At 41.1% G+C, this 13,721-nt stretch overlaps 1 protein-coding gene across 1 annotated transcript in view; it reads right to left on the bottom strand.

Annotated features, from left to right (window-relative positions):
* Nucleotides 1-13,721, bottom strand: part of LOC145393034 (alpha-1-inhibitor 3-like) — a 102,440-nt gene that overhangs the window by 61,691 nt on the left and 27,028 nt on the right. Inside the window, exons 8-13 of the mRNA XM_080267365.1 lie at nucleotides 10,089-10,232; nucleotides 9,062-9,349; nucleotides 6,810-6,986; nucleotides 5,149-5,323; nucleotides 2,407-2,547; nucleotides 1,102-1,208 (exon numbers count right to left, since the gene is read on the bottom strand). Of these exons, the coding sequence (XP_080123491.1) occupies nucleotides 1,102-1,208; nucleotides 2,407-2,547; nucleotides 5,149-5,323; nucleotides 6,810-6,986; nucleotides 9,062-9,349; nucleotides 10,089-10,232 (1,032 nt within the window). The remainder of the gene's footprint in view (nucleotides 1-1,101; nucleotides 1,209-2,406; nucleotides 2,548-5,148; nucleotides 5,324-6,809; nucleotides 6,987-9,061; nucleotides 9,350-10,088; nucleotides 10,233-13,721) is intronic.

The following is a 13,721-nucleotide window of genomic DNA, read 5'->3' as shown; positions in this document are numbered from 1 at the left end:
AATAATAATAATAATAACAACTGATATAATAATAATTAATAATAATAATAATAATAATAATAATAATAATAACAATTATTATTATTATTATTCATCCATCCATCCATCATCCAATCCTACATTGCCCCATGAGGGGCGTAGCCCGGGGCTAGGCAGTTGGTCTTGACATTTAAGATGAGAGTGACCAGCCTCACTCATCCCTGAGTGGCATTACATAAGCAATCAACCCCAACCACCCCTTGGATATAAACCTTCACCGGCTCAATCCGACTGGAGCGCAATAATTACCCACTAAACCACCAGGTGCCATAGTTTGGTTATATGGTTACCACCCAGCATAGTAAATGGTTTCCTGGTGTACAGGAAACCATTTGGCATGTCACTCAGTGTAGAATCACCCATATTATTATTATTATTATTATTATTATTATTATTATTGTTGTTGTTGTTATTATTATTATTTATCTGGTATTTTGGTTTCCCAAAAGTGCCAGGTCTTCTAAAGGAATTTACTAACATATGAAACATGTTTGCAGGTTTACAATACAGGAATTGTGACATTATTTATATATCATGCAAACTTCATCTACAGAACAAGACTCTATTACTAACATACCACACCAACTTTCTCAAGACTGCAGCTTCTCAAAAAGTGAAAGAGTATGGTCTGCCCCTTAAAATGTTCAGCAGAAATCAGCTGCTTCATACATAACAGTAACCTATTATATAACCTGAGGATCACACTGGAAAACAACCAGTCTGAGAAAGATGACCGATATACAGTTCCTGGTTCACTGAGGCACAAAGGATCATCTTCACTTAGCAATACAAATTCACATTTGGGTGTGTTGATGGTACATGTATTATAAAATGTTACCATGGATGAATGGATGGACCATTATTTTCTCAAAAATTTGGTAGTACAATACAGTACTCTACTGCAAGAGAAACAGTTCACTTCCAGGAGGCTAAAGAACAAAAAAGTCTGAAGAAAATGAAAGCTGTGTTTCCCTGTAGTCCAGAAAAACACAACTGGACAATACAGTTAAAATATAGTGCAACCAATGAACTAAACAGATAAAAAAAAGCACAATTTCTTACATCAAACATTTTGAGAGAATCTACGTAGTCAGAGTTGTAAATGAAATGCATGTAGTGCCCCATATCTGTGAGATCTGTGGGTTCATCTTCACCATGAGTCTCAAAATCTGTAAAAAAAAAAAAATTAAGTTAGTTTTGCTTAATAAACGAACTAAACAGATAAAATAAAGCACAATCTTTTACATCAAACATTTTAAGAGAATCTAAGTACTGTAGTCAGAGTCGTGTCTGAAAAGCATGTAGTGCTCCATCTCTGTGGGATCTGTGGGTACATCTTCACCATGAGTCTCAAAATCTGTAAAAAAAAAAAAAAAAATCAGTTAGTTTTGTTGTTCTCCTGCTACCCTAGTCTGTTTGATCAAGCAGACCCATCAATAGCAAGCAAACAACTGTCCCTGCAGGGCTGTTTCATATAGAGAATAAATGTGTGTGTGTGTGTGTGTGTGTGTGTGTGTGTGTGTGTGTGTGTGTGTGTGTGTGTGTTTTTTCAGTTTACCAAAGCTTTTATGAACCAGGCCTAAGGTTCAGGAAAAGAAGGAGGGGGTGAGGCTTTCTCTTGGCCAGAAACTGGAAGTAACTGAGAAGATGAAGTGCCATCCCTGATGCTCCCCAGCCCGCCTGTCACCCCTGTACCACCTCGAGTGCCGATGTAAGGTGACTCTGACAGTGACTAAACCACACCCAGGCCTGACACAGGTTTGGGGGGACCAGTATGGCTACCTGTGTCAGGCATATTTCTGCAACAAATGCAGAACTCCTACTTTTGGAGGTAAGCCTTACTGCAGTTTACTATCCCAATTTATTATATACTACAGTATTTGGTACACTGCTATCCTCACCTTATTCATTATGTATGCATATTTTATTACTAAGTCAGTACTGTATGTACACAATAATGCATTTAAATGGGGGTATTAATTATGGGTTCAGACTGCTGTGTGTGGCATTGAGAGTTAGCATAGTTTGCTAGGTTTGGGTGTGCATTGTCAGGAACTCAGCTTGACCATTGGATTCAAGGATTTAGCAGAAAATAGCTTGAAATATCGGAAAATCTTCCTTCATATTGAGCCTTGGTTACGGAACTAGATTTAGTGGAAAATTCAGAATAACAGAATGGGGTTTGGCTGAATTAGTTCATTAAATTGACCATCTACTGTCCTGCAGCTCTACATCCTTTCCAAAATACTGTATTATTTTTCCTAGCCGCAAGCATCATATTCTATTGTTAATCAAAATAGAGGGGTAGCTTTGTTCAGCCAAGTAAGATGAAAACAGTAGTGTTCACGTGACACAGGAGATACTCACAGTGTTTACAGTATTTTGAATCATCCACTTGTCGATTCTCCCATTCTTCTACCATGGCTGTTGTCGCTAATCCAAATACCCCACTCTCAGTCAATGTGTCAGTTTCTGCTGACAGCAGTTCCACACTCTTGTCCACCACACCTGGGAATATAACTGAATATTAGCCAGCCATGTGTGTGAGACACTTACTAGAAGAGTGTATGTGAGTGAAGTGGAGGGGGAGAGGATGAGGGGGTGACCATGGATGTAATGGAAGAATGGATGTGGAGAGATATATGTGAAAGGGAGGTGTGAGCTGGAAGGAGGGCAGCCAAACTACAGAGGACAAAGAGATGTGGAGGCAATTTGTTTGTGGCCACCATTTACGGGATTAGGGTGCCTGAAACTAGACAGATAGATAGTAACTAACTACTTGATATATACAAGATATGAGCTAAGTTCATGCAGTTATGTCGCCATATCCACTTCATCCAATTTTCTTTCAAACACATGGATGTTCTTTGTAACATCTCCTCCTCCAAACCACTCCACACATCCATAAATCTATATGGAAACAAGTCTTGATAAATATGAATATTCTCTGAAATATATCATTAGTAACCATAATACACTTGGGATCCTTGTCTGACTCTCCAAAAATATGTAAACAGAAACATACAGTCAGCCAAAAAAGTATTAAACCCTAGGATTTGATGGATATAGTGAGTTCTGCAGAAACACATGAATCTGTTAACCTGGTGCATCAAAAAATATAGCAACTAGTATGTAACGTTTTACATGATTTCAAGTCCTAATAGTTACCAAGGACAATATTTGCACTTGTAACCAAAGGGTGCCTCATATATCACAATGCTTCGTCCATGTTTCAGGATGATACCTGTGATAAGAGGACCAGTAGTTTTATGGATGACTGTACACTGTATCCCATCCAGTGTGGGATTACTGAACAAGAACTGGTCATCAGAGGAATAAGAACTTTACAAGGGAACCTGAGCATCTGACTATCTGAAACTGGCAGGAGCCTTGTGGCTCATTAAAAAAATATACACTATATATATATATATATATATATATATATATATATATATATATATATATATATATATCCATCCATCCATCATCCAATCCTACATTGCCCCATGAGGAGCGTAGGAGCCCGGGGCTAGGCAGTTGGTCCCGACATTTAAGATGAGAGTGACCAGCCTCACTCATCCCTGAGTGGCATTACATGAGCAATCAACCCCAACCACTCCTTGGATATAAACCTTCACCGGTTCAATCTGATTGGAGCACAATAATTACCCACTAAACCACCAGGCGCCAAAATTTGGTTATATGGTTTCCACCCAGCGTAGTAAATGGTTTCCTGGTGCACAGGAAACCATATGGCTTGTCACTCAGTGCAGAGTCACCCACAGGCTGAAGGAAGTGGAAAGAATGAAGGAAAGAAAGACAGAAGTGGTAGTGTAAAGTCACCCATAGGCAGAAGGATAAGGAAGGAATGAAGAAAAGAAAGACAGAAGAGAATGGAGGGAAAGAAGGATGGAGAGGAAAGGGCAGACACCCGAGAGCAGCACTACATCGAGTGAGTGGATGGTGAGCGCCCCCACCTACCACAAATACATATATATATACAGTAGGCTCGCACAGTGCGCGGGAGATTGGGTGGTATTTTTCAGACATTGTACTACAGATATAGCTGCAATAACAAAAATATGGGCAGTCACCTTAACAACAGTAGACAACAGGCCTGATGGATTTAAACAACAAGAGTTCTGAGGCGCGGCAACGCACTTACAGTGCCCCCGCCACCATCCCGGCCGCACCACGTTTGTTTAACGGTTGCCAATGTTGTATTATTCCAGGCTTTGTTTAAGGAATTTACGGACTGTTGAATGTTACATTTCTTCCAGAATGCAGCAACAGTCATTATGGTAGGGGTTGCAGGTATGCCAGGTGAAGCAGGTGAGTCAGGTGGGGCTGTGAAGGTGGAGAGGGAGGCGACTGGTGAGTCAGGTGGGGCAGTGGAGGACGGTGGTAGGTGAGTCAGGGGAGGTGGTGAAGGGAGGATCCTCCCTCTCCTCCTCGCGATTGCTCACATTTTCTGCAATTTCCTTCAACTCTTCTTGCTTGTTTGTTTCATTCCTCATCTTGTTATGGACGTATTGGCAGTATAACAACTTGGTATTCACGAAATAAACATCATTATTATAGAAACTGGGTATCTATTCTAACTTACTGTTATTGCCGAAAACATTATTATTGAAGCTGTTATTGGTGATATCTTATTGTAGGCTCCTCTTGAGCACCTTCCCCATGAACCTCTAGGTCACCATTGGCGCGTTGTGTGGTGGGGGGGGTTGCGTACTGATAGAAAATGGCGTTTCTAAGCCACTTCTTGCCTCTACCTCGTGTTTTGTGGGGTAAACTCATGCATTCAAGGTTTTTCGTTATGATTTTTGGTCACTCGTGCACAATGCGATTCACGCACTGTGATGACGCACACTGAGCGTGCCTACTGTATATATATATATATATATATATATATATGGAGTAACTACTCCTAGCAAGACACACACAAAAGAGATGTCTGGATTTTGAAAACCATGTTCTTATGTCTTTCTGAGTGATGCAACTGACTGTAGGAAAAAATAACAAAATGTGACTAGGGTAAAGTACTAGGCTGGATTAAGAAATACAGTATAAGCCATCATTGACCCAACACTATTAAACTATCCTTACCAAGACTACAGACAGACAGAGGCTCAGAGGCTAATCTGATATCCACTTCGTCGCCAGGATGAGCCTTACGGCTGGACCAACCAAGAAAGACAGGGTTCGTGTAGCAAGTCTCCACATTAAGTTTGCGAACATCTGACACCACCTCTCCATCTTCCCGGCTGTACCACACAATCACCTATCATTGAAAGAAATAAACAGTTCATTATCTATCGTCAAATCTTAAATCATTATCATCTATATCATTGGATATGTACCGTATACTAATAACCACAGGAATAACACAGCACCCACCATTATCATCCCAACCTCTTTTCCCACCTAAGGAGAGGGTGAGGTGGGGTCCAGATAGCAAGAGAAAAACCTGGCATTACTATCATACAGTATGGAAAGCCTGCCCAGGTAATGGACCATACAATCCTGTGCTCACCATTCAAGACCCCATAATCCTGATCCTACCTCTCACGGTCATCATTATCATCATCATCATCATTATCATCAATCATCAATCATCACTGTCATTGTTGTCATCATCATCACCACCAATTATCATTAATCATTATCATCATCTCATCATCATCATTATCATCATCATCATCATCAATCAATCAATCAATCAATCATCATCATCATCGATCATCATCACCATTCATCACCACTGTCATTATCATCATCATCAATCATCATCATCATCACCATTCATCATCAGTGTCATTATCATCATCATCAACCATCATCATCATCAGCAGCAGCAGCAGCAATAATCATCATCATCATCATCATCATCAGCAGCAGCAGCAGCAGCAATCATCACTGTCAATCATCATCATCATCGTCTTTAAAAGCCTCATTCCCACCTAATGATGGGATGAAGCAGAACTGACACAAAGACAGGGAAAAAAGATTAGGGTGAGGTGTATCAAAACCATACCCATTGAGATGGGGTCAAAAAATAATTGCCACACAACATTCATGCACATTTCCATATATACTTCATCTAACCATTCTGAACCCTTTATCAGTTTCCATACCTCTTCCCCATAACATACTGGGCTGGGATTTACGGACAAGCTTATTATCAACTCTCTGTCACAAATCTGGTTTGTTTTTGTGTGAAGTACAGGAAAATGAGAGTCAAGTCCTTGCATGTCTCCTGTGTCTCCTAGAGGACCTAATATTAGTAATGAGAGGAAAATTATTGATGGCTATATCTGTTTTCTGCAGGAAGAACAGGGAAAGGAGAGTGCGAATCCTTTCCATGTCTCTAATACTTCCAATGAAAAACAAGTCAAGTTACAAAAGGGAATCAATTGTAAATACAATAAGACCTCCTTAAGTCAGACTAATTGGGGTTTAAGCCTTTCTGACTTATCTGCAAACCTGACATACCTGTGACCACCCCAACCCAAGAGGGAATAAGAACCCTTTGCTTTAAAAAGTCTGTTGAAAAAAATCAATTAATTCCTCTCTAGGCAGTTATTTCTGGAAGATTTGTATTTTTCCTAATAGAATGGTTACAAACTCGTACTATGCAAACAGAAAAAAAAATGACCAAAAAATATAATACAGTACAGTACAAGAGAGCCAAACCTGTATCTGACTTGAGGGATTTTCTGACTCTGTTCAAGAGTCCCCCCCTCCCCCATGATTTACACTGTACTCACCTTAGCAGTGGGTGATGCTGAGGGTGGGAGTGTGAGGGGAATAGACAAGCTACCCTGCACAGTGCCTGGAGGAGGAGGGGGCAAAGGGAAGAGTGGAGTGCCATCCAAAGGTAATGGGGTTGAGGTCAGTGAGTATTCCTCAGTTGAAGTGAACTGGATCTGACCTCGTGATACAACCTGCAGTACAGATTTTAGAAAATGTATTCAGTGGATATGATATCATCATTGTCAACACCATCATTGTCATCATCATTGTCAACACCATCATTGTCATCATCATCATCATCACTGTCCTTGTCATTGTCACCTGTAATGCAAATATTGGTATATGTATCCACTGGACAAGAAATTGCCATCATCATCATCATCATCAAAATCATCATCATCAAAATCATCATCATCATTGTCAACTGTAGTGCAGATTTTGGAAAATGTATACCCTGGACACAAAATCATCATCACCATCATCATCAACATCATCATGGCCTTTTTGTACCACCTAAGGATGGGGTGAGATAGAATTCAGAAAACCAGGAAATGGAAAGAACAAAAGAGGGAGAACTATCAATGATACACCCAGTGAAATGGGCCAGACAATCATTCATTCAATATTCAAGTCTCAGGAGTCCTGGCTCTACCTCACCTATTTTTTGATATTTTCAACTACTACATCAAGTTTATTATAAAAAAAAAAAAAAAAAAAAAAGAGAGAGAGAGAGAGAGAGAGAGAGAGAGGGGGTGCCAAATCCCTATCACGTTCTCTTCTTTACATAATTCGTTCCGTTCCCTGGTCTCCTCACCTTCCATGCTACACTTTCTGAGACACATATTTACCATATCTATCCATCTTTATCATGTCTCCTCACACCTGCAATTTCTCACTCATACATCCTTTCCACCACCCCATCTATATCTATTCTTTCCATATCACTACACCACTTAAACAAACTCTCTTCAGCCCTTGTTATTGTCAACGATTTCCTTTATGAATCACAGTATTTCTTAACCTATTCACTCTACATACAATTCTCAATAACCCCAATTCCACTTTAGATGCAACCTTTTTCTAGTAATTCCCATCACATGCTAACACTTCATAGTGGGACCTTGTGCTGAAGGGATAATTATTCATCACAAATGCTGGAATTTCACTAAGGTTAAGGGAGAACCATTACAATGTGAGGAATCAGAGGAGATGGTCCCAGTTTCCAATTCCTGTACTATGAAAGGTTCCCTCTATGCAGACTAACTTGCCTAAAGGTAATACGAAGGAAAAGAAAATGCCATCATCACTGTGAAGGGCATAGAAATATTTGGACCAATAAAATCACTACTGTATACTGTACAGCAAATCCTTGTTATGTTACTTCTTTAGATGTTCTGATTTTATTTTATTTTTATTTTTTTTTGTCACTGATGCCCACAATAAATTACCAAAGAACTATCTATAAACTCATTAAACTTCTACTGCTATCCGTACCATAAAGATGACCTGCCTATTTGCCCCAATTTCCGTACCAGTTGTACGAAATTATATATTTTTTCTTTCCTTCATTCTTTCCTCTTCCTTCTGCCTGTGGGTGACTCTACACTGAGTGACAAGCCAAATGTTTCCTGTACACCAGGAAACCATTTACTATGCTGGGTGGTAACCATATAACCAAATTTTGGCACCTAGTGGTTTAGTGAGTAATTATTGCGCTCCAATCGGATTGAGCCGGTGAAGGTTTATATCCAAGGGGTGGTTGGGGTTGATTGCTCATGTAATGCCACTCAGGGATGAGTGAGGCTGGTCACTCTCATCTTAAATGTCAGGACCAACTGCTTAGCCCCGGGCTCCTACGCTCCTCATGGGGCAATATAGGATTGGATGATGGATGGATGGATTCACCTTATCTTGACCCAGATTTTTGTCCTTTGGCAGCTTATTGCAGGTAACTTATTGGCAGAAAAAGACAGTACTACAGCTCTACATTCTTTCCATATACTTCATGACCAGCATCATATTCTAGTATTAATCCAGTGTTACAACAATGCATTCAAGATGGACAGATGACAATTTTAAAGTAAGAGTAAAAAAGATATAGTTGTGGTATGCTGGAATATGAAGATGCTCTGTTTAATGCCACCCCTTGCAGTATTAAAGCATTTGGCTATTTACAGAAAGATGGATGTACTCTGTGAAACACATTCCTGACATACTTTTACAACAAGGACCACCTTACAATACAGTCTTCTTCAATATACAGTACCTGCACAGTGATTTTGGCAGAGGTCTGGTCAGTTGCAGCATAGAGTATAGGAAGACTGTGTGTGCTAGGTGCTCCACTGGTGCAGGAGAGGGTGGTAGTGGGAGAGTGGATGACCAGGCTGGAGTTTGATGGGGAGTAGTACCGCATGAGGTGGTGTCGGAACTCAGATTGGAACATAGTGTGTTGCCACCTAGGGCGATGGAGTGAGATTCCCAACGTTGAATGTCCAAAAGCAGGCACATCTTCATCATTAATACCACTGGATGACAAGTGCCTCAGAGACTGGACCTGAAGGAGGGATCACAAACAACAAAAACTCAAGACATGTGCCTCAGTAACCTAACCTGAAGAAGGGATCATGAATAACAAAAACTTATGACATGTGCTGCAGTGACTTGACCTGAAGGACGGATCACAAATAAGAAACGCTTGTCACATGTGTCTCAGTAACGTAACCTGGAGGAGGGATCAAGAATAAAATAATAAAAACTATCATTTGACTCCTGGGTCTTCTCAATTAAACAAAATAGTGTGGTTTTAGCCTAAATAATAGTGCTGGGTATACCTAAGGCAGAGATAAGGTTCCTCAAGACAGTTTTTGAAGTTTTTGACTGCCAGAACTTCTCTCAGTGGAACAAAATCTTCTGTTAATGTAATGCCACTCAGGGATGAGTGAGGGTGGCCACTCTCATCTTAAATGTCAGGACCAACTTGCCTAGCCCCAGGCTCCTATGCTCCTCATGGGGCAACACTGGATCAGAAGATGAATGAATGAATGAAAAGAAGGAAATTGTGTCTGACAAGTCAGATGCCACCTGACAGAAACATTTTAATATCTTACCTGGAACAGTTGGTCCTTAAAGTCTGAAATGATGAAGGACAGTATGCCTGCCAAACTGAATGCCCCATTTGATACAAATATTATAAATTCTTAAGTGGAATAGTTGATTTTCATAGCTTGCAATGATGCGGGAAAGTATGACTGCCAAATCAAATGCCATCTGATACAAATATTTTTAAATCTTACATGGATTTGTTGGTCTTCATATATTGTAATGATGAAGGAGAGCATGCCTGCCGAGTCCGTTGAGATGTTTTTGCAGGCGCCAGCAGAACACACCTTCATTGGCTCCTCAGGTGCTGGAGATCCATCAGGAAATTCAACCTTCACCTGGTGGATCAAATGAAGGTGTCAGTAAATATATGTGTGTGTATGTGTGTGTGTGAAAGAGAGAGAGAGAGAGAGAGACCAATATCACTACAATTCATAATTTGTCTGTAGCTGCTACTGCTGCTGCTGCTGTTGTTGTCATCTCAGGTTCAAGATGGTCCTGGTGGATGGTGGGAAACAGACTTCAGTCCAGCACTCCCAGAGATCTTTTGTTCAGGAACTGTCCATTGTGAAAGTGAGGTGCAAAAGATAAAGGCACTGATGTGGTGTGGGAAGCTGTATTACAATGAAGGGTTAGTGAAATGTTTTGTTTGTTTGTTTTATTTTGCTTTGAGGACTGTTAGTGAGTTGTATTTTGCTTTGTGGACTATTTGTGAGTTGTATTTTGCTTTGAGGGCTGTTTGTGAATTGTATTTTGCTCCATGGACTATTTGTAAGTTGTTTTTTGTTTTGTGGACAGTTTGTGAGATGTATTTTGTTTCATGAACCCACCCACTGGGGGAACAATCCAGTCCAAACTATTGCCAGTCCCAAGCCTGGGTAAATGGGGAGGGTTGGTGTAAGGAAAAGCACCTGGCCGTAAAATCCAAGCCAAAGCCAGCATGATGGCAAACCTAAATCTAGCCTCAGAAAATGCTACGGTGTACCCCGTAGGTGACAAACAGGGGCCTCGCCAGCCCTCTGTGACAAATGAGCAAAGGCTACCGGGTTGTGGGTGAGCCCAGCTAAAGACATTAGTCCTAAGAGTTGTAATGTTGAAAGTAGGGACAATGACTGGGACTGGAAGAGAGGTGGCAGATTTGATTGAGAGAAGGAGGGTGAGCGTGTTGTGTGCACAGGAGACGAGGTGGTGGGGAAACATGGTGAGGGAGTTAGGTGGTGGTTGCAAGTTGCTCTAGAGTGAAGCAAATAAGCAAGGATGGAACAGTGTGGGAATAGTGCCATCGTGCCATCTAAAGACCTAAAAGATAGCATAGTAAGCATGAGGAGGATGAGTGATACAGTGATAAGCATCAAACTGGGCCTGGAAGAAACAATGGTAAACATCATGAGCACTTATGTTCCCCAGGTAGGCTGTGATGAGGAGGAGAAAGTAGCCTTTTGGGAAGAAATGGACCAGGAACTCAGTGAGACACCAGTGGAAGAGAGGTCGATTTTAGGAGGAGACCTGAACAGGCATGTGGGAAGCAGTAGAGAGATGATCAAGAGAGCACATGGAGGATGGGAAGCAGGGGAGAGGAATGATGAAGGGGAGAGGATTGTGGACTGTGCTTTGTCGTTTGATTTGGCGAATGTCAATACCTGGTTTGAAAAGAGAGTGAGTCAGTTTATGACCTTCAAGAATGGAGAAAGAGAATGTCAGATTGACTTTCTCATGTGTAAGAGATCCCTGCTGAAAGAGATAAAAAAACTTCAAGGTCATAAATGAGAATGTGTGCTGGCACAGTACAGGGTGGTAGTAATGGATTGGGGGTGGCACAGCACAGGGTGGTAGTAATGGATTGGGAGACAAAGAACGTAATGAAAAGTAGACCTGAACAGTTTTCACCAGAAATCAAGTGGTGGAGGCTGAAAGAGGAAGGGGCAAAGCAGGAGTTTAAAGAGAGAGTGTTGAATGAAATAAGACTACTCGAGGGAGTGTGAGAGTGGCGGGAGAACAACAGTCAAGTGATAAGGAGAATGAGTGAAGAAATGCTAAGAACATCTGGGAAGTAACCTCCTGGAGATAAGGAGACGTGGTGGTGGATCGATGAAGTGCAGGAGGTGGTGAAAGCCAAGAAACATACGGAGAAGTAGGGTAAGTCTGGACGGCACAAAGATAAGGAGAACTACATACGGGATAAAAAGGAAGCAAAGAAGGTAGTAGTGAGGGTGAAGGCACAGGCACTGAATGAAGTGTTTGAAGAGCTGGAAACACCTGAAGGAGAAATGAAGGACTTTTGGATTGTAAAGGCCTGGGATAAGACAACCAAAATTTTCACACAAATAAAACAGGTTAAGAATGGGAATGGAGTGGTCTTAAGCGACCAAGATAAGATCAAGGACGGGTGGAAAGGCTATTATGAAAACCTTTTAAATTAGGAAACTCCAAGGGTAGTCTTTGGGAATGAAGTCCTGAATAAGCGTATAACATCAGATATTAGCAGAGAGGAAGTAAAATTAGCATTAAAGAAAATGAAAAATGTAAAGCGACAGGACCGGATGACATACCAGTAGAAGTGTGGAAGAGCTTGGGAGAAGACAGGATTGATATACGGTACTGTGGGATTTGATGCAGAAAATATATGACCAGGAAAAAATGCTGGAAGAAAGGAGAAACAGTGTTATTGTGCCTATCTAGAAAGAGAAGGGTGACATCCAGGACTGTGGAAATTACAAAGGGATAATGCTAACGTTCCACACCACAAAGATCTGGGAAAGAGTAAAGGACAGAAAGATCTGGAAAGAAACATCAAAAGGAGAGGAAGAGTTTGGTCTTATGCCAGGTGGGGGAACGATGGATGCAGTGTTTGCGCTTAGACATTTCATGGAAAAACACAGGGAAAAGCAGATGGGACTGCACATAGTCTCTATAGATCTAGAGATGGCATTACAATAGAGTGCCACGTCAAGAAGTCTGGAGGTGTATGACAGAGTGGGGAGTGCCAGAGAAGTACGTGAGGATGGTCCAATATATGTATGAAGGAGCAAGAACACAGGTTAAAAGTAGTGTCAGGTTAATGGAATGGATACCAGGTGGAGTTGGTTTACATCAAGGATCTTCTTTAAGCCCATACCATTTTAATTTGATTATGGATGTGATGTCTTGTAATAAGAGATCAATCCCCCAGGTGCATGCTGTTTGCTGACGACATTGTGCTATGCAGCACATGCAGAGACGTAGTAGAGTTAAAATTTGAGCAGTGGAAGGAGGCTATGTAAGACAGAGGATTTATGATCGATAGAGAGATGATGGAATATCTGAGGTTCAACAAAAATCAAGACCTTGGGATCAGTATGCAAGGGACAAGGTTGAAGAAAGTAAATAAGTTTAAATACCTACATTTGATGGTGGCTGAGGACAAAAATCTGGTTGCAGAGATAACACACAGTGCAGTCAGAGGGGAACAACTGGAAAAAGATGTCAGCGGTTCTATGTGATCATGGAATCAGTGTAAATGTTAAGAGAAGAATGTACCGATACAAGATGGGAGTAAGGTCAGCAATGATGTATGGGGCTGAAACATGGCCGATGAAGAAAGTGCAGGAGAAGAAGTTGGATGCAGCAGGGACGAAAATGCTCAGATGGATGTGTGGAACATATAAAACGGATAAGATCAAGAATGAAAGAATAAAAGGAAATAGGAAGGCAGTGGAGGTATCTAAGGAAGTACAAGAAAGAAGACTGCAGTAGTACGGGCACGTGTTGAGAAGCAATGAGACACATGTAGGGAGTAGAGTGATGGTGATGGAGGTATAGGGTAGGAGAATGAGAAGAAGGCTGAAGCG

The sequence above is a fragment of the Coenobita brevimanus genome, chromosome 23, assembly GCF_032717465.1.
Source record: "Coenobita brevimanus isolate Jiangsu-jjx chromosome 23, ASM3271746v2, whole genome shotgun sequence".
Lineage (NCBI taxonomy): Eukaryota > Metazoa > Arthropoda > Malacostraca > Decapoda > Coenobitidae > Coenobita > Coenobita brevimanus.
The sequence above is the reverse complement of the archived record's forward strand: the minus strand, read 5'-3'. Positions and strand labels throughout refer to the sequence as shown.